Source organism: Pyrgilauda ruficollis, unplaced genomic scaffold (assembly GCF_017590135.1).
Source record: "Pyrgilauda ruficollis isolate IOZ18807 unplaced genomic scaffold, ASM1759013v1 scaffold122, whole genome shotgun sequence".
Lineage (NCBI taxonomy): Eukaryota > Metazoa > Chordata > Aves > Passeriformes > Passeridae > Pyrgilauda > Pyrgilauda ruficollis.
The window spans coordinates 641,471-665,163 of record NW_024510544.1 but is presented as its reverse complement, the minus strand read 5'-3'; the positions used below and the strand labels follow the sequence as shown (position 1 = coordinate 665,163).

General features: G+C 57.4%; 1 protein-coding gene across 1 annotated transcript in view; it reads right to left on the bottom strand.

Annotated features, from left to right (window-relative positions):
• Positions 1–7,507: 7,507 nt before the first annotated feature.
• PRKCB (protein kinase C beta) overlaps positions 7,508–23,693 on the bottom strand; it is a 90,652-nt gene continuing 74,466 nt past the window's right edge. Inside the window, exons 16-17 of the mRNA XM_041490300.1 lie at positions 20,569–20,709; positions 7,508–8,165 (exon numbers count right to left, since the gene is read on the bottom strand). Coding sequence (XP_041346234.1) covers positions 8,013–8,165; positions 20,569–20,709 — 294 coding nt within the window. The 3' untranslated portion in view covers positions 7,508–8,012. The remainder of the gene's footprint in view (positions 8,166–20,568; positions 20,710–23,693) is intronic.

Below are 23,693 nucleotides of genomic sequence, written 5' to 3'. Positions count from 1 at the left end.
CCCGCCGCGTCCCTCCCCAGCTTCCCGCTGGCTCCTGGCTGTGGATCACCCTGCTTCATTCCCTGCTTCCCCACGGGCCCCGTGCCTGGTTCCCAGCTCAGGCTGGAGGCGGTGCAGCTCTGCCCAGGCTCTCTGGGCGCACAGCACCAGCTCCTGCTCCCCAGCGCTTCCATCTGCAGAGTGGCAGAGCTGGCAGCTGGGAGGGGACACAGCCCTCTGAGGAGTGCCAGCATGGGGAAACAGGGGCTGGGGTCAGCAGCAGCCACCCATCCCCGCTGCATCTTCTGGGCATTTTTTGAGGAGGGGTTGTTGCTTCTCAGTTTTGGGGAGTGGCACTGGCAGAGGCACACGTCAGTTCCCAGGTCACACCTTGGTGTCACAGACTGGACACCAGGATGAGCCCTGGGCACTCCCGATATCCAATATGAATCTCTCTTTTAATTTGTAACCATTCCCTCTTGTCCTGTCACTGCCAGCCCGTGCACAAAGTTCCTCTCCGTGGTTTTCCCAAACCCCTGAGCAATCCCGTGGGCGCCAGGCAGGTGGCTCAGGGCACGGCACAGGGAAAGGCCAGGCTCTGTGGGACAGGGAAAGGCCAGGCTCTGTGGGACAGGGAAAGGCCAGGCTCTGTGGGACACCTGCCCGGTGGCAGCCCTGCTCCTGGCAGCCCTGCCGCCCCTGCCCGGCCCCGTCAGCAGCGCCTGACGGCAGCGCCCTGCCCGGCCCCCGGCTGCGCAGAGGCAGCAAAGATATCTCCCTCCCACAGCTGAGGGGCTGCAAATTGCGTTGTGAGTGGGGGATTTTGCAGCCTTAATTGTGTTATTTTAACACAGCGTGTGTAGGTGTGAGCAGAGTGCACATGTACCGTTTCCTAGGCTTTGAACAAAGCGAGCTCCAACAGAAGCAAAGTCCATGTCAGATCGTGTTGGCCCCTGTGGGGCTGGAGGTGGGGACACCCCTGCACCCCTCTCACTGCTCCATGAATGGGGTGTCAGCTCCAGGAGCGAGCTGGGAGCTCTGGCCTCCCCAGGGGTTCACTAAACTTTGGGACCAATGAGAATTTGGTGACCTTGGTATCCTGCTCTGCAGGGTATCAAACTGCAGGGTGACAGCCTGGCACCCTGACCAGGGCAGCCTGGGCTCCTCCAGCTCCAGCTCCAGCTCCAGCTCCTGTTTCCTGCCCTGTCCATCATCATCCTCCTGCTCCTGGACCTGGACCCTATCATGCTAGGCAAATTAGAAACAAATTGAAAAATCCAGCCCACGCTGCAAAGATTGTACAACTCTTGCAAGAAAAAAGCTGTCCTCGCAGGCAAAAATGTCCTAACCCGAGATCAGTTAGGCTTTGTCCTCCCAAATCCAGCGATGAAAGCTCTGCTGCATTTAAATTGGCAAAGTGACAGGAAGTAAGTAGTCAGAATAATCCCTAGCTGGATTAGGTTTTTCCTTGAAGGAAGAGAGGCTGAGACAAGGCGAGTTTGGGTCATTAGCGATGCAGGGAGAGGCTCCAGCCCTGCCCAGCCTTCACTTCATTCTCCTGCTCCTGGGGGCTGCGAGGGGATAAGGACTCCAGAGCCTTGGGCACATGTGTTCATCCTTCCCCACTCCTACGAGGGGATTATTTATATCTGCACCACTTTGGGAGCGCTGGCTGCAATCCCCTGGCTCCAGCAGGACTCCAGTGGTGAGGCTGGGCTGTCCCTGTGCGATGAGCTGCCAGGGGTGCCAGCTGTGCCACACGTGCCAGGCTGCAGGGCCATGGCACGAGCTGGCTCGGTGCAAGCTGGTGCAATTCCCCACCAGCTCTGCTCTCCCTGCTGGATTTCCGACAGCTGAGTAGCAATAAAAATAGCAGGGGAGGAACAGAATCCATTCTGATTAAGCCTCTTTATTCTTGGAGATGCTGGGGGAGCAGGGGTGGCCGTGTGTGGGCCAGCACCACGCATCTTCCGGGCCTGGGCGACCACTCTGGCAGCAGCTGGTGCCCAGATCCGGGGGATTTGCCCACACTTGTGACATTTCTCCAGCATTTCCCCCCTCTTTTTGTGCTGACACTCTGACTCCCTGCCAGGGGGTGCATCCAGGTGGGGCTCAGTCCCTTCTCCCAGGGAACAAGGGACAGGACAAGGGGAAACAGCCTCGACTTGCACCAGGGGAGGCTTAAACTGGATATTTGGGAAAATTTCTTCACTGAAAGGGTTGCCAAGTGGATAGAGTCCCACAGCTGGGGGGATTTAAAAGCCGTGCAGATGTGGCACACGGGGTCATGGGGCAGTGGTGGCCCTGGCAGTGCTGCAGGAGAGGCTGAACACGATGGGCTCACAGAGCACTTCCAAGCTGAGTGGTTCCATGATCCTTTGGCAGATCCCTGGGCAGACAAAACAAGCAGGGGAGATGGAAAGGGATGGAACAGCATCACGGCAGTGCCCCAGGGCTCCCACAGCCGTTCCATGGCCAGCAGCTCCCATCTTCCCAAAGAAAATCCTTCCCCAAGGTCAGAAAAAGAGCAGCCTGCACGTGGAGCGTGTCTGCACGGGATGGGTGGAAGGATGGACAGGGATCAAAGGCATCTGTGGGCAGAGGTAGCCCAGAAGCAATAAAAGAACAAATAGCAGAAGATTAAACCCATTCTGTAGTCAGGTCCAGCCGGACCACGCTGAGCCACGAGGAAAGGTTCACTGCCGCTCCAGCCTGCCACAATTTAATTGATTTGATTTAAATCCTTTGAAGAAGAACTGGATAAGGAATAATGAGGCAAACAGGATTGTAATGCAAATGAAAGAGATGAAAGATGGCTTCAGGGAGACGCTCTTGAAGGTCAGCGCCGAGCGCAGAGCTGCTCCTGGTCACTCAGCCCAGCATGAGCGAGGCTGCGCTCCCCGGATGCTCCGATGGACGGAGGGATGGATCAGGAGGCAGCTCCGGGCAGATGCTCCCTGCCAGCCCCGGGGAGGGCTCACCTGGCTGGCACGGGGACCGGCTCCTGCCGCCCGTGCCACGCTGGGTGAGCACACTTCCTAATCGGGCTTCTCCAGATACTCCAATGGAGGCTCCAACTTCAGAATTAATTAACTTCACTATCAAAAGCTGAGTCATTTGTCACAATGGTTTTGTCATTAGCTCCCATAATTAAGGAAAGTGTCACAAAACCAAATGTTTCACTTACACAAGCCAGGAGAGGCAAAGCTCAGGAGCGTTCCAAGGAGCTGGGAACGGGCACGGCAGCGAGCCTGGGGAGGGGCTCAGCCAGGACCCCAAAGCCCTGTCCTGGGCCGGGGGCTGGGGCTCGGGGGCACCCCCAGGGCTGCCCAGCCCGGAGGAGATGCCAGGGGGTGCCCGCAGCGCCAGGGCTGGCTGAGCCGGGCAGATTTCCCACCCCCGGGAGAATTGGGGTGTCCCGGTGACCGCCAGCCGCAGGGGGGGCAGAGACGAGGACACTGCTGAGAGCTTCGCTAACGCCCCCACGAGAGGGGGAGAAGCCCCTCCCGAACCTCGCCCGGGGCACACGGGCACCGGCGGAGCTCTCGATGGACAGGGGCAGGGACGGGCAGGCTCCGCCGGGGCTCCAGGGGCTGGGGGTGCGCTGGGCCAGGAGCCCCCGCAGCTCCCGGGGGAACCCAGGGGGTCCGGGCTCCGGCAGCTTTCAGTAACTCGTCAGCGAGTAATTAACTAATAATTCATCCCCCGTGCCCTTCCCCCCTCCGTCCCGTGCCCCTTTCGGCGCTGTCTCCTCCCTGGCACCTGCGCTGGGCCAGCTGCTCTCGCAGATTTTTGACCAAAGCCCTGAACCTTCCCGGCATTTCCTGCCGTGCCAGAACCTTCCCTACATTTCCTGCTGTGCCAGAACCTTCCCAGCTTTTCCTGCTGTACTTCTCAGAACCTTCCCAGCTTTTCCTGCCGTGCCAGAACCTTTCCGGCATTTCCTGCTGTACCAGAACCTTCCCAGCTTTTCCTGCTGTACCAGAACCTTCCCGGCATTTCCTGCCGTGCCAGGGCTCGGTGCGGCCCCTCCGGGGGACCCCGGCCCCCAGGACACCCCCACCCCACAGACCCCGGCTCGTCCCCGGTCTCGTGGGCAAAGGAAGCCAAGCTCTCAGGGTTTCTTTAAAATTAAATGTTTTATTTTTTCATACATGCAGCAAATTGAATCAAGAGTATATGCCCATCTAAAAGGAGGTCTTCATGAGAACCGTTTGACAACACACAGCAGGTAGTCTAGGATGTAGAAAAGTCATCAAATACTTGCAGGTGAAATCAAATTCACAAACACAAACTCTTCAACAATAAACATTTTCTCTTTTTTTTTTTTTAATTTTTTAATTTTTTTTCCCTCCTTGTTTTAATTGCCACTTTGAATGTGATCAGAAATAAACAGCTCAGGTGACAGTCCCATGCATGGAGCCAGAGGCCATGGTCACACATCCCCCCCGCTCCTGCCACAGCAGAGCAGCCCCAGCGCTGGCAGTGGGAGCAGCTCTCACCCTCCAGGTGCAATCCCAGCCCTGGGGACAGCGGGATCCTCGTGTCCTGTGCTCCAGCCCTCGGCTCCTCCCTGGGCTCACAGCTCTAGGATCCAAGCACCAGAGCACAGCGACTGCCCTGCACTCATCTCCATCAGCTCCACGGGCTGGCCCCTGCACAAACGCCCATTTATTGCTGAAATGGACTCAGCTGATCGATGGCTCCTCTGCTGATGGCTCTGGTGACCCGGAGGCTGCTCGGGGACACGGGCACAGCAGCAGCTCCCAGCCAGAAGGAGTGGAGCTGCACCGGGAGCAGGGCAGCAGCCAAGGGCTCAGCACAGCCCAGGGACAACTGTGGGGTCACCCTGCCCCAGGGAAACCAGCTGAGAGCCTGAGCCCACTTACCTGCAGCACTGGGGAGGAATCCACGGGGGACAGAGCCAGCATGTGCCATCCTGTGCGTGTCCTGCCAACTCAGCCCCTCCTCTGCCCTCCTGCGTCCCCCTCTGCCACAGGGCACCCCTGCCAGTCCCACTGAACGCAGGTGGGACACCAGAGCTGAGCTCCCCTCCCCTGCATCCCCAGCAGCTCCAGCTTGGGATTTCTTGGGCTTTCTCCACAGCCCTGTGGAGCACCTGGGGCCTGGGCGCCTGGGCTCTCTGAGGAGCTCTGAGCATCCTCCCAAGGCTCTGCCCTCCCCACCCAACAGTGAGGATTAAATCATCAAATGACACGAACAGTGACTGAACCCCTGCCACTCTGCCCTTCCCTGGAGGAGTCCACACAGATCTGAGTGTGTGTGCAGGGCCAGGCACTTCCCACTGTGCGTCCCTCCACAGAAGAGACATCTGGAAGGAGTCTTGGAACAAGAGTTTGGCAAGCAGCAGAACGGACAGCATCAGGAACACTCAAGGTAGGAGTCCTGAGAGGACCTGGCATGGGCCAAGCTCGCCCTGGAGCATGGATCTCAACCCCAAACTGCCTCCAAAGCTGCCTGGTGCCACATCCCAGCTGCCCTGCAGGTCCCTGCGAGGCCACCGGCGTGCTCAGCGCCCAGCAGCGCCTGCTCCATGCACAAGTGTCACCCCAACACAGACACACAAGCTCCAAACAGAAAAGGTGTGACTCCCCCTGCAGCAGCTCCTGCACCGTGCCCACGGCCCCGGGGTGCCCGTCAGCCCCCAGACCCCCCAGAGCACCCCGGGCAGAGCTGGGAGCGCCTGCAGAGCCAAGGATACGGAAATGAAAAACATTCACCACTGAAGGAATACAAATTCTGCAGCAACGGTTGGGAGGTCACAGGAACGCACATGCTCTGACGTCAGCTGTGGTCTGCAGAGGATGGCCGATGGCTTTGGGACGTGCCAGGCCCCCACCAGCCACAGCCCCCCACCCCTGGGCCTCGCCTGCTGCAGAGCCCCTCGTCAACCCCTCCTGAATCTGGCACAATTTGCAGTTTTTCTGGGTTTGGTTTGGGTTCCTCCAGCCCAGGGCACGACCCGAGGCCACGGGCTCAGCTCTCACCCCAGCAGGCACAGGACAGTGCCCGTGGCTGGGTGACAGGGAGGGGACACTCATCCCCTGACAGCGCCTTAGCTGCTGGCAGCCTCTAGTTCTCAAGGAATCATTAAAAGAAAAAAAATAATTTCCAAAGGTAGAGTTTCATGTTTATAAAAGATCTACGAACTAGAATTTCCTCTATGACTGATAAAACCCCCCCATTTCCCTGGGGCCTGGAGGAATGGCTGCATCCAGCAGAAGCAGTGCTGGCTCAGAAAACACAGCCGGGGTTCTGCAAACCACCCTGGGCTGTGACGGGAGCGGGGTGACAGGGCCTGGGGGATGCTCACCTGGGGCTCAACCCCTGCCAACCCAGGGGTCAGCCAGGGTCAGCCACCAACGGGCAGTGCCTGCCTGCTCCTGCCCTCCTCTGCCTGCTCCTGCCTCTTCCGACCCTCCTTTACCTGTTCCTGCCCTCTTCTCCCTGTTCCTGCCTGTTCCTACCCTCTTCTCCCTGTTCCTGTCCCCCTCTGCCTGCTCCTGCCTGTTCCTGCCCTTATCTCCCTGCTCCTGCCTGTTCCTGCCTGTTCCTACCCTCCTCTCCCTGCTCCTGCCTCTTCCTACCTTTCTCTACCTGTTCCTGCCTGTTCCTGCCCTCTTCTCCCTGTTCCTGCCTCGTCCTGCCTACCTCTCCCTGCTCCTGCCTACTCCTGCCTTCTTCTCCCTGTTCCTGCTTGCTCCTGCCCTCCTCTGCCTGTTCCTGCCCCCTCTGCCTGTTCCTGCCCCCTCTGCCTGTTCTTGCCCTCCTCTGCCTGTTCCTGCCCCCCTCTGCCTGTTCCTGCCCCATCTGCCTGTTCTTGCCCCCCTCTGCCTGTTCCTGCCCTCCTCTGCCTGTTCCTGCCCCTCTCTCCCTGCCCCTGCCCGTCTCTCCTGCCCCTACCCCCTCCTCCCTGCTGTCCTCTCCTGCCCTCACCTGCCCACCCCTGTCCCCCCCTTCCTGTCCTTGCTCCCTCCTTCGTGCTCCTGCCTGCCCCTGCCCTCCCGCACGCCACGGCTCTGCCTCACAAGCAGCTGCTGGAATTGTCTCTTCTCACTCAGAATTTTTAAAAAAAAATTATTACTGACTAAAACCCCCAGGAATTTGGTGGAAATCAGGGAAATCAAGATGTCTGTGAAATCCATGGGTTTGGAGCCTGGAAGAGAATAGCAGAGGGTGGAAAGTAGAAAAGTTTCCGTTATAAATAGCCCTCAGTGCAGCCCTTTGGTCTTGGGCGTGTTTTCAGTTGGTAAATTGTAAACCAAGAATATAAATGTGTTTTGTTTTGGTAGAATATTAATATCCTTTACAGAGCTGTTACATCTCAACAGTGTCTGTGAAAGATTTATGCAAGTGCTGACAGAGCGTATCAAAACTGCAAACTGTTCCAGATGTTACAAAAACCCCCCACCTTTCGCTTAGAAAAAGGTTTGCTCTGATTTACAAGAACCATGGGAGTGGTCGGGAGTCGCAATGCCCGAGGCAGGGAGGGGATGGTGGGAGCCGGGCTGACCCTATGGACAATGCATTGGGAAAGAGAGGTCTAGAAGCAGATTTTTCCACACTGATCAAATATATCCATGTCTTGAACAAAAGGCTCCTCTAAGACAAGCTCACACTCATCGCAAGCTTCAGCACAACGCTTTAAGCGATCAACCATGCTCAGCATTCCACAGCAACGCTTTGGGACTAGCTGGGTCACTGGGATCTCAGCGTCCCACTGCGAAAATTACAGAGACCGTAGCAGTTTGGTATATTTCTGTTTAAAAACTCTATTAGTCACCACCAACTATAGTTCCTAGAAGTATCACTGACCGGTAACTGGCACCCCGGACACCTCCGGCTAGGGAAACCAAGCTAGCGAGTGGCACGGACACGGAGAGGCTCCGGGGAGAAGCGGTCGGCGTGTTTGGCGGGAGGGGATGTGTGTCTGCACTGCTAATCCCGGAAGACTAGTGTCCTATGTACAGGGCCACCTGGCGTGGGACAGCGAGGACAGGGCTGCGCCGCGACTACACGTTAATGACAAACTCGGGGTTAGTGTAGGAGAATCCAGCAAACTCGTTCTGGTCCAAGTTCATGATGAAGAGTTTGTCCGTGGGCGTCAGCTCCACCGGCTGCCGGGTGAACTCTTTGTCGAAGTTGGAAGTGTCGCGTTTGTCCTTCTGCGAAACGGAAAGCACAGGGTTAAACTGGGGAAGGAGCGAGGCACCAGAGGTGACAGCACCAGAGGTGACAGCACCGGGGTGGTGGCAGCACCGAGGGCATGGCCGGGGGAGCCACACTGTCCTCGGGGAGCTGCGATGTCCCCAAGGGAGCTGTGCTGTCCCCAGGGAGCTGCACTGTCCCCAAGGGAGCTGTGCTGTCCCCAGGGAGCTGCGCTGTCCCCAAGGGAGCTGCAGTGTCCCCAGGGAGCTGTGCTGTCCCCAGGGAGCTGCACTGTCCCCAGGGAGCTGTGCTGTCCCCAGGGAGCTGCACTGTCCCCAGGGAGCTGTGCTGTCCCAGCACTCCACACTCCACACCGCTTTCTCAAGCTGCCACCGAGCAGGAAGTCGCAGCCCTGCAGAACAGAAGCAGCCCCACACCACCAGCAGGAAGAGGAGAACACCAGTTTAACACGCCTGAGACACACGAGCAGGACACAGAGGGACAGGTGAGAGCCGTGTTGGGGAGGAAGCATCCCTCCTGTCCTGTTTGCTGTGAGAGAGAGAGAGCACGGAGCAGTTCTCAGCATGCAGAACCCGCACTGCAACCAGAGCTCGGCACTGCACAGGAGGAAGGAGCCTGGAGGAAGCAACATGCCTCGAAATGGCAGCAACAGTCACTACCATGTCAAAATTTGCACAAAATAATCAGCTGTAAGAGCTCTTTCTGCTTTAAGCTTGATTTTTGAATGATGCCGTGATATGGTGTTAACCAACACTGGTTCATTGATGGAGGATGTGATTTGCTCCAGGGTTGTACAGAGAGAAAACACACAGCACTTCAAAACCTCTGAGAAGGAAAATTCCACATATGCAACATTTTCTCCTTGCAGTTTCTTAAGGAGAACAACTTTGCAGCTACACCCAAGCCAAAAAAGGGAAAAAAAGGACGTTAGTGTCAGGATTAGCTCTGGGAACCTGCTATCAGCACTGCGGAGCCAGCACCGGGAGTGCGTGGGCTGCTCTTCTAAACCCTGCAGATCAGAGAGCGCCTGGCTCAGGGCTGTCCTGCTGGGGAGGTGACAGAGCCATGGCTGCAGGGGTGACTGAGCGCTGAAGGGACAGCACAGACACCCCCGGTCCTTCACCCACAGTGACTGGCAGTGGAGGGACACTGGCAGCCGGGAACTGGCTCTGCTCTGCCTCGTTACTAAACAGGGACAAAAGGCTTCTGCACCCCTTCTTCCACGTCCCCATACAGGAGAGACCCCAGCTCCCTGCTGCAGGTGACCTTCCCCTGCCGTGACACAGCTAGGACCCTGCCAGCCTTGCAGAAACCTGTATTTGTTTTCCATTTTTCCCAGACTTTGCCTTTGAAGTGTGGCCCCACCATGCCAGGTCCTCGCTGGGCTCTGCTGCACCAGGATTTCCAAGCCTGGATTAATCTGCCAGCTTGAACAGAGGAAAGTAACTGTGGGGGGCCTGCAGGTCCTGCACCCCATCCCACCCCCCTGGCTGAGCTCCCACTGCTGTCCTGGGGAAGGACCTGGCAGGACAGGGGCTGTGTCCTCCCTGCAGCCCCTCCTGGCCCAATGGGACACTGGGGCACCTTCATGCCTCGAGCAGGAGCACGGCCAGGACAAAGAGCCAGGTCTTCCTGCCAGCCTGGACAGGCCAGGAGCAGCACACCAATCCAGCTGCAGCTGGATTGAGCCCTGGGAGATGAGCCAGCAGTGCCTCAGGACCTCGGGGATGCTTGGAGATTCCACTTGCCACAGCAGACATCCCATCAGGATGGCTTTAGCCTTGGGGAGGAAGATCAGGAAAAGCCAAGGATGATGGAGCAGAGACGAGGTGGGAAGAAAACAGGTCTGGATGGAGCTCAAGGAGCCGAGAGAGGAGAAGCAGAAGAGGCAGACGTGGCTGTGCTGGCTGTGCTGTCAGGCTGTGGGCACACAGTGACGCTCCCCAGGGCACACGGTGACACTGCCCAGGGCACCTGGGTCCCTCCAGCGCCCCTCTCTCCATGACAGAGAAGGAAGGAGATGTGGATTTGGGGGCACAGAGCAGGAGCAGGGAGCGCAGACAGGGTGAAGGGATCAACTTCAGGTGCAGAGTTCTGCAGGCAAAGGGTGAAGCAGTCGGAATGTGAGGACAAGCCCACCTCGATGGCAGCAGGGTCCCCAGGGAGGTCCCTGGCTGAGTGGCCGTGGCTGTGCTCGGGGTCTCTCTGTGGAAAGTGGCCCCAGGTCCTGGCGGGTTCTGAGATGACCAGGTGGTTCCTGAAGGCCACATCCATCCAAACCAACGTGGGCCAGGACAGCTCCGTCCTGCCAAGCCAGGGGCTTCTCCTGAGCAGGAAGGCTTTGGGAGGCTGCAAAGGGAATGACACATCCACATGTGACTGCTGCAGGTTGGTCCCCAGCCCTCGGGAGTGCTCAGCCTGGGAGCCCTGGAGTGGGAAAAACCTGCTGCTGCTGCTTTTTGGCAGCAGAAAGCTCTGGGAGAGGCTGCGATGTGCCCGGGAGGGGGCTCAGGGCAGCCTCTGCCCTGCACTGCCCCCTCCAGCAGCCCCCACTCCCTGGGGCCTCGGCTGGAGCTGAGCGAAGTGCGGGTTGCTGGAGCCTTACCTTGAATCCTGCCTGAACTGGCGGCAATTTGGCCTCTGTCAAGATGATGAACAATGCGGGAGCAGGCAGGGAGCGGCTGCTGGCTCCCATGGAGAGAGGGGAGCGCAGGGGACAATCAGGGCAGAAAGGGCCTCCAGCCATGGGGGAACTGACTCCGGGAGGCGGCGAGGAGCATGGCGAGGAGCACGGCGGGGCGGTGTGGCGGTGTCACGGTGTGGCGGTGTCACGGCCTGGCGGTGGCACGGTGTGGCGGCGTCACGGTGTGGTGGTGTCACGGTACGGCGGTGTAACGGTGTGGCAGTGTCACGGCCTGGCGGTGTCACAGCATGGCGGCGTCACGGCCTGGCGGTGTCACGGCCTGGCTGTCACGGCCTGGCGATGTCACAGCATGGCGATGTCACAGCATGGCGATGTCACGGTGTGGCGGTGTCACGGCCTGGCAGTGTCACGGTGTGGCAGTGTCACGGCCTGGCGATGTCACGGTGTGGCGGTGTCACAGCATGGCGATGTCACGGTGTGGTGGTGTCACGGCCTGGCAGTGTCACGGTGTGGTGGTGTCACGGCGTGGCACACAGCCGGGGTCCCACAGCCCGTGGCACTGTGCCCAGGTACGGCTGGCCCGGAGCAGCATTCCTGCCTGGCCCCAGGGATGGGGACCCTCCCTGAGCCGCCACGGAGCCCCCTCCCCAGGGCACAGCTGCAGCGCTGCCGGGAGCAGCTCCGCCGATGCTCGGGACCTCTCGGAACGACCTCGCAGCGTCCGGAACTCGGCAGAAGCGCATTCCCAGAGGCAGGAGGGAGGTTGACAGGAGCCCGCAGTCCCTCTTCAGCTGGAAGTGCCAACCGCTCCCAAGAAGCGCTCCCGGGAGAGCGGGCAGGGCTGGGGGAGCCACGCCGGGCTCCGCAGCCCGGGGAGTGCGGGCTGATGCCGCCGCGGCTCTGCTCGGCTCTGCCGGGCTGGGCAGCGCTGGGCCGGGCTCTGCCGTGTGCTGACCCTGGAGCGTCATCCCTGCCGTGTCCTGAGCCCGAAGCATCCTTCCTGCCGTGTCCTGAGCCAGGAGCGTCATCCCTGCCGTGTCCTGACACCGCAGCATCCTTCCTGCTGTGTGCGGATCCCGGAGCGTCATTCCTGCCGTGTCCTGAGCCCGGAGCGTCCTTCCTGCCGGGCTCTGCCGTGTCCTGACACCGCAGCATCCTTCCTGCCGTGTCCTGACACCGCAGCATCCTTCCTGCCGTGTCCTCTGCCCGGACCGTGGGCGCTGCTGCAGGAGGCTGCGGGCAATCGCTCCCTCCTGGATGATGCTTCCCGTACATCCCACCTGGGATTTTTTGGGACAAACGCAGGGATTGAGCCACTGAGGCAGCCTCCCCCAGCAGCCGGGGCAGCTTCCAGCCCCGGCTGTCGGCAGGAATCACCCGGCTGAACTGCAGAAACTCATTATTGCCAAACACATGCAGGGTTCTGGGGCGGGTTTTCTCACTTTTTATTTTATAATTGGTATCAGAAAAAAATTAATTGGCACATTACAAATCAAGCAGATTGATACAATGACAGCCCACGAAATCTGCAAGGGTATAAAAGGAAGCAGTGTGATTGTTGTCCTTTCAAGAGAAATTCACCTTTCCTGAAATGTCTCCTTTGATGCCAGAAACAAAACTCGGGCCATTTTTAAGGACAGAAGTACCCGTTGAAAGAAGCTTCAAGCTTCTTTACACACCTCATATCAGAATTCACAATACTGGTCAGAGTTAAGTACCTCCCGTTTGGGTCAATACCATTTTTGACACATTTAAAGCACAGGTAACAAACTCCACCAATGGCTTTGGCATTTGGAAAGAAGAAAAAGCTTTGCTATGGAATGGATGTCGATGGTGTTTACTAGGGTGACCATGGATTCAAAGGCAGCTCTTCCAAATTTCCCATTTACCAGGGGATGTTTGCTTTGATTTTAAAAAACGCTACTTAGAAACTGCACAAATCAGGAGAAATCTTTGCCAACGGCAGCTCTGCCTGCCCGAATAACTTATCCCACTGCTGGGGACCCAGCCAGCCCACAGCATCTGTGCAGGAAGGGGAGCTGTGGTGGGGCTGGACACACAGCAGGACACGGCCAGGAAAGGAGCCAGAGCCAGCACCTTGGCTCTCCTGAGCTTCAGGGACGAGAGAGACTCTGGGGAACGGTTTCATTAAAAACACTTACTTGCCACTAGGGCTAAGAAGGCTAAATATTAAATTTTCATGACTATTTGAAACACTAGAAAAAGGAAAGAGCAGGAATTAAAGCACATGATGAAGGCATTTCTCCCAGTTGTCACCGCGTCTCCGTTTTCGTTCTGTCACCCACTGAGCTGTTCCCATTTTCTCCAAACAAAACGTTACAAAAGCCATTTGCAGCATTTCTCGCACATCACTCCCCTCCAGCGACACCCCAAATAACAGGAAGACACTTGAAATATGGTCACTCTAGTAAGGAGCTAAAGCAAGCCCATGGATGCAGTTTTGCAGTGGAATGTGTCACCACAACAGCAGCCGGGAGCGGATGACAGACGCAGGGATGAGATCTGCACAGCGGCTTAGCTCTTGGCTTGAGGCTTAAAAAACTCAGAGTTAACAAAGGAAAATCCTTCGAATTCTGACTGGTCAATGTTCCCGACGACTTCCTGGTCGGGAGGTGTGAGCACGGGCGGGTGGCGGGTGAAAAACCGGTCGAAGTTTTCAGCATTGCGTCCGCACTACGGGAGGAGAAAAGAACCGGTGGGTGGGGCGGGAAGCGTGGCACGGGAAAAGGGGCACAGCACACCGGGTTAGTCACGAGGGCACGGCACGGCACGGCACGGCACGGCCGGGGCCAGCAAACGCCGCTGTGCCACGGAGCGCAGCGGGAGTGAGAGGGGCTGGCACTGCTGCTGCCCACACACAGCTGGCACCTGCGGCAGGGCAGTGCCCGCGTGGGCATCCCCCTGCCCAGGAGGTTTCCACCGTGGCTGGGCTGCTCAGAGGCTTCCTCCTGCTGGAGGAGAGGAGAGGAGAGGATCCATCCCTGGCAGTGCCCAAGGCCAGGCTTGGAGCAGCCTGGCACAGTGGCAGGTGTCCCTGCCACGGCAGGGTGGCACTGGGTGGGATTTAAGGTCCCTTCCACCCCAAACCAGTCTGGGATTCCATGGTTCTGATTCCCAGGGCTGTCCCTTCCCTACAGTCCAGTCACACCACAGTGCTCCACAGCCTCACAGTCCCCAGTGGTGCCAAAACCTGATTTAATTTCCTTAGCAATCAAAACAAGGGTGCTGCAGCTTCCCAGGCTGCAAACCCTCATTTAAGGGAATAGCAGCAGCAGCTGGCATCAGGTGGATGCCAGGTGACTGCACAGCCACAGACCAGGCTCCATCCCTGCCTGTCACCCACACGTCACACCCCACGGCTGGCACTGTGCTCCAAGGGCTGGCCACTGTCCCTTTGTCACACACGGCCAGGCTCTGCAGGCTCTCAGAGGGCTGCCCAGGCAGCACCCCCCAGTCCCCAGGCAGCACCCCCCAGTCCCCCAGGCCCCTCTCCCACTGCCCCAGGGGGAGCACACGCTCCAAGCACTGCCACGATTTTTCCTGGGCATTTAACTTTCATTTGTTAAGTAAACAGATTTGCATTTTTAATAAACATCAGACTAAATGCAATAAAATATTAATGAGAAATACATGCAGAAGTCAATGTTTCCCAATTCCTTCCTCTGCTCAGAGCTTTCAGGGAGGACAACATGAATATCCATCAGCCTCTGACGGGCTGCTGCTTTGGCAGCTCTTGTACGTCCTTACAGCACCAAGTGAGACACTTGCTGTCCTCAAAACCCTAAACAAAGCCCAAGGGACAAAGTCTGAGTGGATTTACCCCCAGCTCCAGCCCCTCAGGGTGGGCACCGTGGTACCCTTGCCTTGGTAAGGCCAGGTCTTTACATTTCTAGTCTGGCTTGGTTAAGCTGCTGCTGCCCAAGGGCTGAGCTCAGCAGGGCTGGGCACTGCAGCAGCCAGGGCAGGGATCAGCCCGGCCTGAGCACTGAGCAGAGGATGTGTGAGATGTCTGCTGGGTCAGCCACAGCCCAACGCCTTCCCCAAGCCATGCCACCAACACCAAACAGCAACGCAGCCCTGCAGAGGGGAGAGCCAGCTCCACAGAGCCCGGGAGCCCACGGCAGGGCACGGGAGCCAGGCTGGGCCGCTGGGATGGCACAGACCGGAGCAGGGAGGCTGGGAAAGGGGCTGTGCCACCCCTGGCAGGGCTCAGCTGGCAGGCCAGCAGAGCTCAGTGCACACCCAGAGCCCCCCAGAGCCCCCAGCCCCAGCAGAGCTCAGTGCACACCCAGAGCCCCCCAGAGCCCCCAGCCCCAGCAGAGCTCAGTGCACACCCAGAGCCCCCCAGAGCCCCCAGCCCCAGCAGAGCTCAGTGCACACGGGCAGGGCAGCCCACGTGCTGTGTCTGACAGCACTGCCTGCCTTGTGGCTACAGAGAAATGTGCTGCCTTACAGGAAAATAAAAATAAAAATAAAAATAAAAATAAAAATAAAAAAGCAAACCAGCAACCCCCTCAGAAGGACTGGAAAATTAATCCTGATGAGAGGCTGCCAGTTATTGGAATAGGAAGCGCAGATATATTTTAATATGAATATTGGCAAGTGAGGGTTTCTCACTATCACACAATGAGGTAAGAATATGTGGATGGAAAATTTGAAAAGTTCCATCTATCCATGGTATTTCCTGCCCTGCTGTGTGGAATTTATGGACTTTCTGTTTGGATGCAGATAAAATGCATGGCTAAATTCAATACTTTAAAGTTGAAAGCTGTCTTTGAGTTTACAGAGGGCACATCCCAGCCCAGCCCCGAGGCTGAGGAGGGGAGCTGCAGGCTCCAGGTCTGGGGAAGCAGGGAGGATCCTGCTGCTCCAGGCAGAAAGGTCTCTGCCTGCACGGGCACCTTCTTCACAGCTCCCCAAAACGAGCTCCTGCTCACTGGACACAGATGCCATGTGAATTTTTACACTTATCTAAAGCCATCTAGTGAAAAACTGTCCTCGTTTTAGTCTGATATGAATGTACAGGCATCACTCCATCCTGCCTGGAGAAAGGGGGAGGGTGGGAATTTATCTTACATAAATCCCGGTGTGTCCTGCCTAATATTTATAGCCAGCACAGAATGGCTTTTCCTCCTGAGCTGCAGAAATAAACCTGTCAGCTCCAAAGACGGCCTTGTATTTAATCACCTCCCTGCTCGATTTCAAATAGAGACAGAAGGCACAATAAAATATTTGCCATTGATCCCTGGGATGCAATCAAGGAGCCGAGGATGCTGCTGCCACCCACCCTGGCTCCCAGTGCCAAGGGAGGTGCTGGCACCCTCGATTTCCCAGGGTTCTGTCCCAAACCAGTGGCACAGCCACAATCCCCCCGGCCTTGCAGGGCAAGTCTGACCTTCCTGGTGCTGCTCTGGCTCCCTGCACCCTGGGGAGGATCAGGGCTCTTCTGGCAGTCACATTTAGGGGAGTTTGGGTCCAGCACGACCTTGGGGCCACACCGGGGGTGCCTGTGCTGCTCAGGGGGACAGTGGTGCCTTTCACTGGTGTCTGGCTGCAGTTTGGGATGCTGCAGCTCATCCCTGTGTCCCTGCTGCTGTCAAAGGGAGCATCCACTGCAAGGGCTCCTGGTGCAGGAGCTTCCCTGTGCTAGGGAAAAAGCCAAATTTCTGCCTCGTACACTGAAAACAGAGGCTGAAGAGTCTGGGAAATCCCACAGTCTGTACAGGGCCCTGGGTGTCCCAGAGCAAATCCTGACTGGATTACCAGAGGTGTTCAACCTCAGCACATCCACCTGCCCAGTGTCAGCCCCTCAATCCTTAAATCCCATCTAATTAGGAAATTACTTATGCAAACATCAGAACCCACCCTGTACAGGCTGAGCTAAGGCTGCAAAACCCCTGTGCACGGAGCTGGTGCTCTTACACATCCAGGTCTGTCAGTGGCCTTTCAGTATTAATTAACTCTGAACAGTTAGGGGGAAATTAATTTATGCAATTAAAACTTATTAGATTAAAAGCCATTTTTAACCCCCCTATGCTGTTGTGAATAATCCTGGGCTCTGCTGTGTGATTTCAGTGCTTTCAAAATGAGACTTTTCAAATCACTAGGCTTTATGTAAAGTAAAGGAGTAATTAGATACCAAAAACAATAATTATCTCAACGAGAGACAGGGAGAGCAGGGAAGTGTAAATACACTCCCAGGGTAACTGCAGACCCAGGAAAGGAATTGTTATGCACCAGCCAGAGCAGGGAGCAGCCAAGCAGAGCCCCACGTCAGAAGCACCAAAGACAAGGCAGCCCCTGATCTGTCTTGTTCCTGACTCTGTGATAAAGGTTAATCAAGCACAAAGCAACACAGCAGCTCCTGGGAATTGAGGAATTGGCTCCGAGCTCCGGCCAGGCACAGGCTGGAGCCTCCCCTGGCTGGGGGTGGGAACTGATGGAGCCTTGGGGAGGGGTGTGGACCCCTCCCCAGGCACCGAGAGCCCCCCAGGACCCCCTGTGCCCCCACCCCAAACTGCAGAGGGGCCACAGAACCACAGGAACGTGGCCAGAGGGTTTGGGGCTGCAGCAGAGGCACAGAGCAAAGGGGGCTCGGTGGGACAGGGGGGCTGAGGAGCCGAGCCCCAGCTCACACCAAGCACAGCCCAGGGAAGCAGGATGAGCCTGGGGACAATCTGGATGGGGCTCTGCCCCCAGGGCTGGGCATGGGACAGCTGGGGGCTGACTCCCAGCCCTCATTTGCATCTTGTTCCTTATTTTGAAGCTCTGGACACAGACAATTACTGCAGCCTGACCTTTACAGATGCTAACTATGAAAAAACAAAAAGGAAAACAAAATAGACTTAAGCCGAGGTGAAGAGCCAGGCCAGCACCAAGCCCCTGTGCAGCAGCACTTGGCCCTGGTGCGGCCAGCAGGGCAATCACAGGTCACAAACAAGGGGCCACATGTCCCCTGTCACCCCCAAACGCTCCGTGCAGTGTCCAAGCCCCACTGCCATCCCTGCTGCTCCGTGCTCACGACTGGCTCCAAAGAAACAGCTTCTTCCAGCACTGCTGGAGAAATATCAGCTATCAGCAGGTACCTGAGTTGTCTTAATCCTCCCTAAATCCCAAATCAGCTGCTGTTAATCTCCCTGTCCTATCAAACAGGGAATTTTCCGGGCGCCAGCCGCTGGGTGAAGCGACAGCCAGCAGCTTACAGCCCCCCTCCCCAGGGCTGGTGTCAGAGGGATTTCTAAAGGAAGGAGACATTCAAAACAGGACAGAATTTGCACGGTTTAAAGCAGCAGAGCGGTAAGAAAGCGCTTTTGATGGAATTCAGCTGTTTTTCACTGTAAAGCACCCAGCACCCACGCTCTGCCCTGCCCAGGGCAGGCAGTGACACTGGGAACCTGCTCAGGAAGAGACGGGAGGAGGGGACACAGCAGCAGCTTCACTGGAAAATGGACACAGAGGTGGGAGATGGCAGAAGCCATGGATTCAGGAGACAGGGACTTGTGCAGAATAACCCCAGGGTGCCCCTTCAGTCAATCCAGGTGTGGTCCAGGATCCCTCCACAGCTCATGGATGCCCCCTGTACCTCAGCACCCCAGGCACAAGGGTCAGACCCACCCCCAGACAGCGAATTGTGGGGCACAAACAGCCCCAGACACTTCCACACCAAAGTTACAGCTTTCCCAGCAATGCTGCTCCTGCAGGGCCCAGCTGCCTGGAGGTTCCCTTCCCTGCCAGGGAAAGGCAAGCAGGCACGACCCAGGCTCCTGTGCTGCCCATCCCATGTCTCCCCATCCCCAGGCAGGAGGGAGAGCAGGACATTGCCCCTCTGAGGTGGGCACAGCTCAGACTGGGAGTGCCCCAAGGACAGCACCCACGAGCTCCCTGCAAAGGCAGCGCTGCCAGAATGAACCTGGGGAAAAACATCTGCCTGAAATGCAAACATCAGCCCCAAACACAGCAGGGCAGCCCCAGGGCCGGGGGCAGCTCTCCAGGCCAGCCCCCCTGGTGCTGCCCAGCCACCCCAGGGGTGTTTCATTCCACTTGGATCTGCCAGGAAAGAGCTGTGGGAGGGAAAAACCTGCTGGAGCAGAGAGGCACAGAGAGAGCAGAGCTAAAGGCACCGAGCTCCCTCCACCAAAGGAGCTCCCACTCCATTCTGTCCCTGAAAGCAGATCTTTTCCAAGCACCAAGGAAAGGACACGAGCAGGGTGTCTGTAAAGCAGAGAAAAGCAGAAGTGCAGAAGGTTGTTATGGGCAGAGGGACAGGCAGGCTGCAGGGAACACACAGAGCATTGCTGGGCTCTGAGCTGCCCTGGGAGGATGCACTGAGGAATGGCCCCACGCTGACACAAACACAGCCACGAGAGCAGAGTCAGCGTGGGCTCAGCTCTGTGAAACACCAGAGCCCAGCAGGCACTGCAGCCAGCAGCACCCGGGGCAGCACGAGAACTGTCCTGGAGGGCTGGAGCAGCACAGAGACACCCAGACACTGCTGTGACCCTGCCCGTCCCCAGGGAGGGACATCCCTGCTGCTGCAGCACAGAGACACCCAGACACTGCTGTGACCCTGCCCGTCCCCAGGGAGGGACATCCCTGCTGCTGCAGTACACAAGGGCAGGGAGAGCACGGGGCCATGCAGAGTTTGGGGACACAGAGCAGCACCACGGGCAAGGACACCCACATGGGGGTCCAGGCTGCACCCCTGCCCTGGTGTCACCCCTGCCCTGGTGTCACCCCAGCCCTGGTGTCACTGGGACAGGTGTCACTGCATATACAGCTGGCCCAGGAGCACTCAGGCATTCCTGTCTTTTTTGACAAACAGTTTCCAGTTGCTGCCCCCTCCACCTGGCTTTGCCCATGGCCCCAGGCTGCACTCCCAGCTCATCCCCCGGCAGAGCCAGGCAGGGCTGGGCAGCAGCAGCATCCCCGGGCTGCAGAGCCAGGCTCCAGCCTCCCTCCACCCTGCAGAGAAGCTGTGGTGAAATCCAGCTCCACTGCCCAGCCAGGCACACTGAGCTGAGCTGGCTGTTGGAATTCAGGTGGGATTAAAGAAAAGACCTGAGAAAAAGGGAGGAAAAACCCAACAGCCCGACAGAGCTGGGATGACAAAACAGACAGGCTGCAACACAAAGGGCTCCAGGAACTGAAGGTGTGGAGCTCCCACCCCTGCAAGCCAGAGCTGGGACCGGCATCAGGGACTGCTCCTGGCCCAGCAGGGCTGTGGCACGTGCCAGGTGCCAGGGAACACCACCCTCCAAGGGGACAGGGACCTCCAGGGCCAGCAGCACCCAGCCAGGGTGGGAGAGGCCACGGAGGCTCCCTGGCAGTGGGACAGGGGAGGACACAGCAGTGGGACACTGGGGCACCTGGCAGTGGGACAGTGAGGGGGCACAGCAGTGGGACACTGGGGGGCCTGGCAGTGGGACACTGGGAGGCCTGGCAGTGGGACAGTGAGGGGACACAGCAGTGGGACAGGGGGGGACGCAGCAGTGGGACAGTGAGGGGACACTGTGGGGACCCAACAGTGGGACAGGGGACACAGCAGTGGGACAGGGGGGGACGCAGCAGTGGGACAGTGAGGGGACACAGCAGTGGGACAGTGAGGGGACACTGCAGGGACCCAGCAGTGGGACAGGGGCCCCCAGCACAGGGACAGAGACCCCCAGCACAGGGACAGGGGACACAGCAGTGGGACAGGGGACACAGCACAGGGACAGGAGCCCCAGCACACTTACAGCCTTTGGCTTGAAGGGGGGCTGGATCTCCTTACGCTCCAGCTTGTCCCAGTCGATGTAGCGGAAGAAGGCGTGCTCCTTGATGTCCCGCTCCCCCTCGGGGCCGCAGCCCAGGCGCTTGGCAGGGTGCTTGGTCATCAGCTGGGGAGGCAGGGAACGGTCACAGCGTGTCCCACTGCTCCCCAGAATGTCCCCTCGGAGCTGAGTTTCCAGCTGGACACCCCCAGCAGGTCCCACCTCCTCCAGACGCCTTTGGGGCTCCAAGGAGAGGACACTGAGCAAGGAGCTGGAGTGACTCAGGGACAGGGAAGGTGACAATGCTTTACAAGAGCAGACTGTGCAGATGGCAGCTACATGAGCACTGGCAGGATGGGCACGGCCCCTTTCCGTCTGGGAATGAAACTGCTCTGCCAAGGAACACCCCCGGGGGCTGGCAGGGCTCCCCCAGCACCTGGCTGCAGCAGGGCAGCTGAGCAGTTTGGCACAAACATCTGCAGAGTGAACTGTAAACCTCACTGCCCCTTTAGGAGGGACAATCTGCCCTCCAAATCTGCCATCAGCCCTGGAAGCAGAGCCCCTCACCTCCGGAGCAAACACGAGGTGGATTTCTAATGAGAGAGTCAATTTGGAGGAAAAAAGCACAAACAGTCCATTAATGTTGTTTATCATCTAAACTTCTCCTCTTCACTGGCTCAGTAAGGGAAAGGGCCCAGGAACCACAGACAGCTGTACAACATTAATATCCTGGGGCAGGGTTTGAGCCCTGGCCAGAGATCAGATGGAGATCCCAGAGATCCACAAGACCTTGATAAGGATGGAGAATATGAGCAGCAAAGAATACTTGCAGCAAAAGCACTGTTTATCAAAAGCAGGACAGTTCACCCTGGTGCCAGGGCTGCAGCAAGCCTGGCTCTGTGTCCCAGGGCTGGGGGTCTGTGAGACCCCCAGGGGGGACAGGAGGTGCCAGTGCTCCAGCTGGGGACACCTCCCACCACTCGTGGGTACAGATCAGCCCTGCCACCCCCGGGGCACAAAACAAACTTGCTCAGGAAAGCTGATCTTTAACAGCTGCAACAGGGCACTGAAAGCTGAAAAGACAAAAAAACCTCCAAGAAATACAAGGTGAGAGCAGAGCCACCAACTGCTCCGTGAGCAAACAGCTCCACATCCCTGGCCCCAGCTGTGGCAGCATCTGCAGCTGGAGAGTGACGGAGAGCAGCTCCCTGGAAAGCCCTGCTGCAAACACCCCCTCCCCGTGCCCCATCCAGGTGGGAACCCCTGCAGCAGCTTTTCCCCACGGGACAAGTGAACATTCCTCTCTCCCAGCAGCTCAGAATCCTGGCAACGGCAGGAAGAGGCTCTGAAATGCCGCAGTGGGAGCGTGAAGCGCAGGATGTGTCACTTGTACATAGAAACTCTATTTTGAGATAGAGAACATTCAGATATTTTCAATATTAACTATTATAAGCAAACATTTCTTAAATTCCTACACAAACACTTATTTATAGCGGTGTGTGGCACTGGGGGGTGAGATGAGGCTCAGTCCCAGGCACACAGAACAACATCAGGGCCTCGCCAGCCTTTATCCATCACATCCCAAATTAACTCAGGCTGCAATTAAGTCAGGCCTAGGCCCAGTCCATGGAGAGCCCAGATTGGCATGCTGGGCAAGGCAGAGCTTCAGTGCAAATTAAGAGACAGGATAATGAAAATGCTGCCCTGACCTCATGGAGACACCAGCAGAGCTTCAGGTTGTCCTGAAGGGCAACTTATCACAACTAAGTGGAAGGATGAAGGTTTTGGCTCTGATCTTAGGAAAACCGCTTGGGAATCACATCCATTTTCCCTGAGCATCATTTTTCATTGCAGGCAAATGCTCCCAGAGCTGCCCTGTCCTCAGCTGGTGGGGCACAGGGTGTCTGGGCAGGAGCCCCCCCTTCCCACCCTCCAGCTCTCTCCTGGCCCTCCCCTGCCCCCAGGCCAGCCCCAGCCCCAGCCCCAGCTGTATTTCTGCTCAGTCTAGGGGCACGGGGAGGATGCAGGGGTTGTTATTCCCTGGGTTTAGTACACACACACACACACAGTGCACGTGCAACAGGGCACTGAAAGCGAGGGAAACCCTGGGAAAAAAACCCAAAAAACCCAAACCCTGAAAAGACAAAAAGCCTCCAAGAAATACAAGGTGAGAGCAGAGCCACCAACTGCTCCCTGCTGGTCCCAGCTGTGGCAGCATCTGCAGCTGGAGAGTGACGGAGAGCAGCTCCCTGGAAAGCCCTGCTGCAAACACCCCCTCCCCGTGCCCCATCCAGGTGGGAACCCCTGCAGCAGCTTTTCCCCACGGGACAAGTGAACATTCCTCTCTCCCAGCAGCTCAGAATCCTGGCAACGGCAGGAAGAGGCTCTGAAATGCCGCAGTGGGAGCGTGAAGCGCAGGATGTGTCACTTGTACATAGAAACTCTATTTTGAGATAGAGAACATTCAGATATTTTCAATATTAACTATTATAAGCAAACATTTCTTAAATTCCTACACAAACACTTATTTATAGCGGTGTGTGGCACTGGGGGGTGAGATGAGGCTCAGTCCCAGGCACACAGAACAACATCAGGGCCTCGCCAGCCTTTATCCATCACATCCCAAATTAACTCAGGCTGCAATTAAGTCAGGCCTAGGCCCAGTCCATGGAGAGCCCAGATTGGCATGCTGGGCAAGGCAGAGCTTCAGTGCAAATTAAGAGACAGGATAATGAAAATGCTGCCCTGACCTCATGGAGACACCAGCAGAGCTTCAGGTTGTCCTGAAGGGCAACTTATCACAACTAAGTGGAAGGATGAAGGTTTTGGCTCTGATCTTAGGAAAACTGCTTGGGAATCACATCCATTTTCCCTGAGCATCATTTTTCATTGCAGGCAAATGCTCCCAGAGCTGCCCTGTCCTCAGCTGGCGGGGCACAGGGTGTCTGGGCAGGAGCCCCCCCTTCCCACCCTCCAGCTCTCTCCTGGCCCTCCCCTGCCCCCAGGCCAGCCCCAGCCCCAGCCCCAGCTGTATTTCTGCTCAGTCTAGGGGCACGGGGAGGATGCAGGGGTTGTTATTCCCTGGGTTTAGTACACACACACACACACAG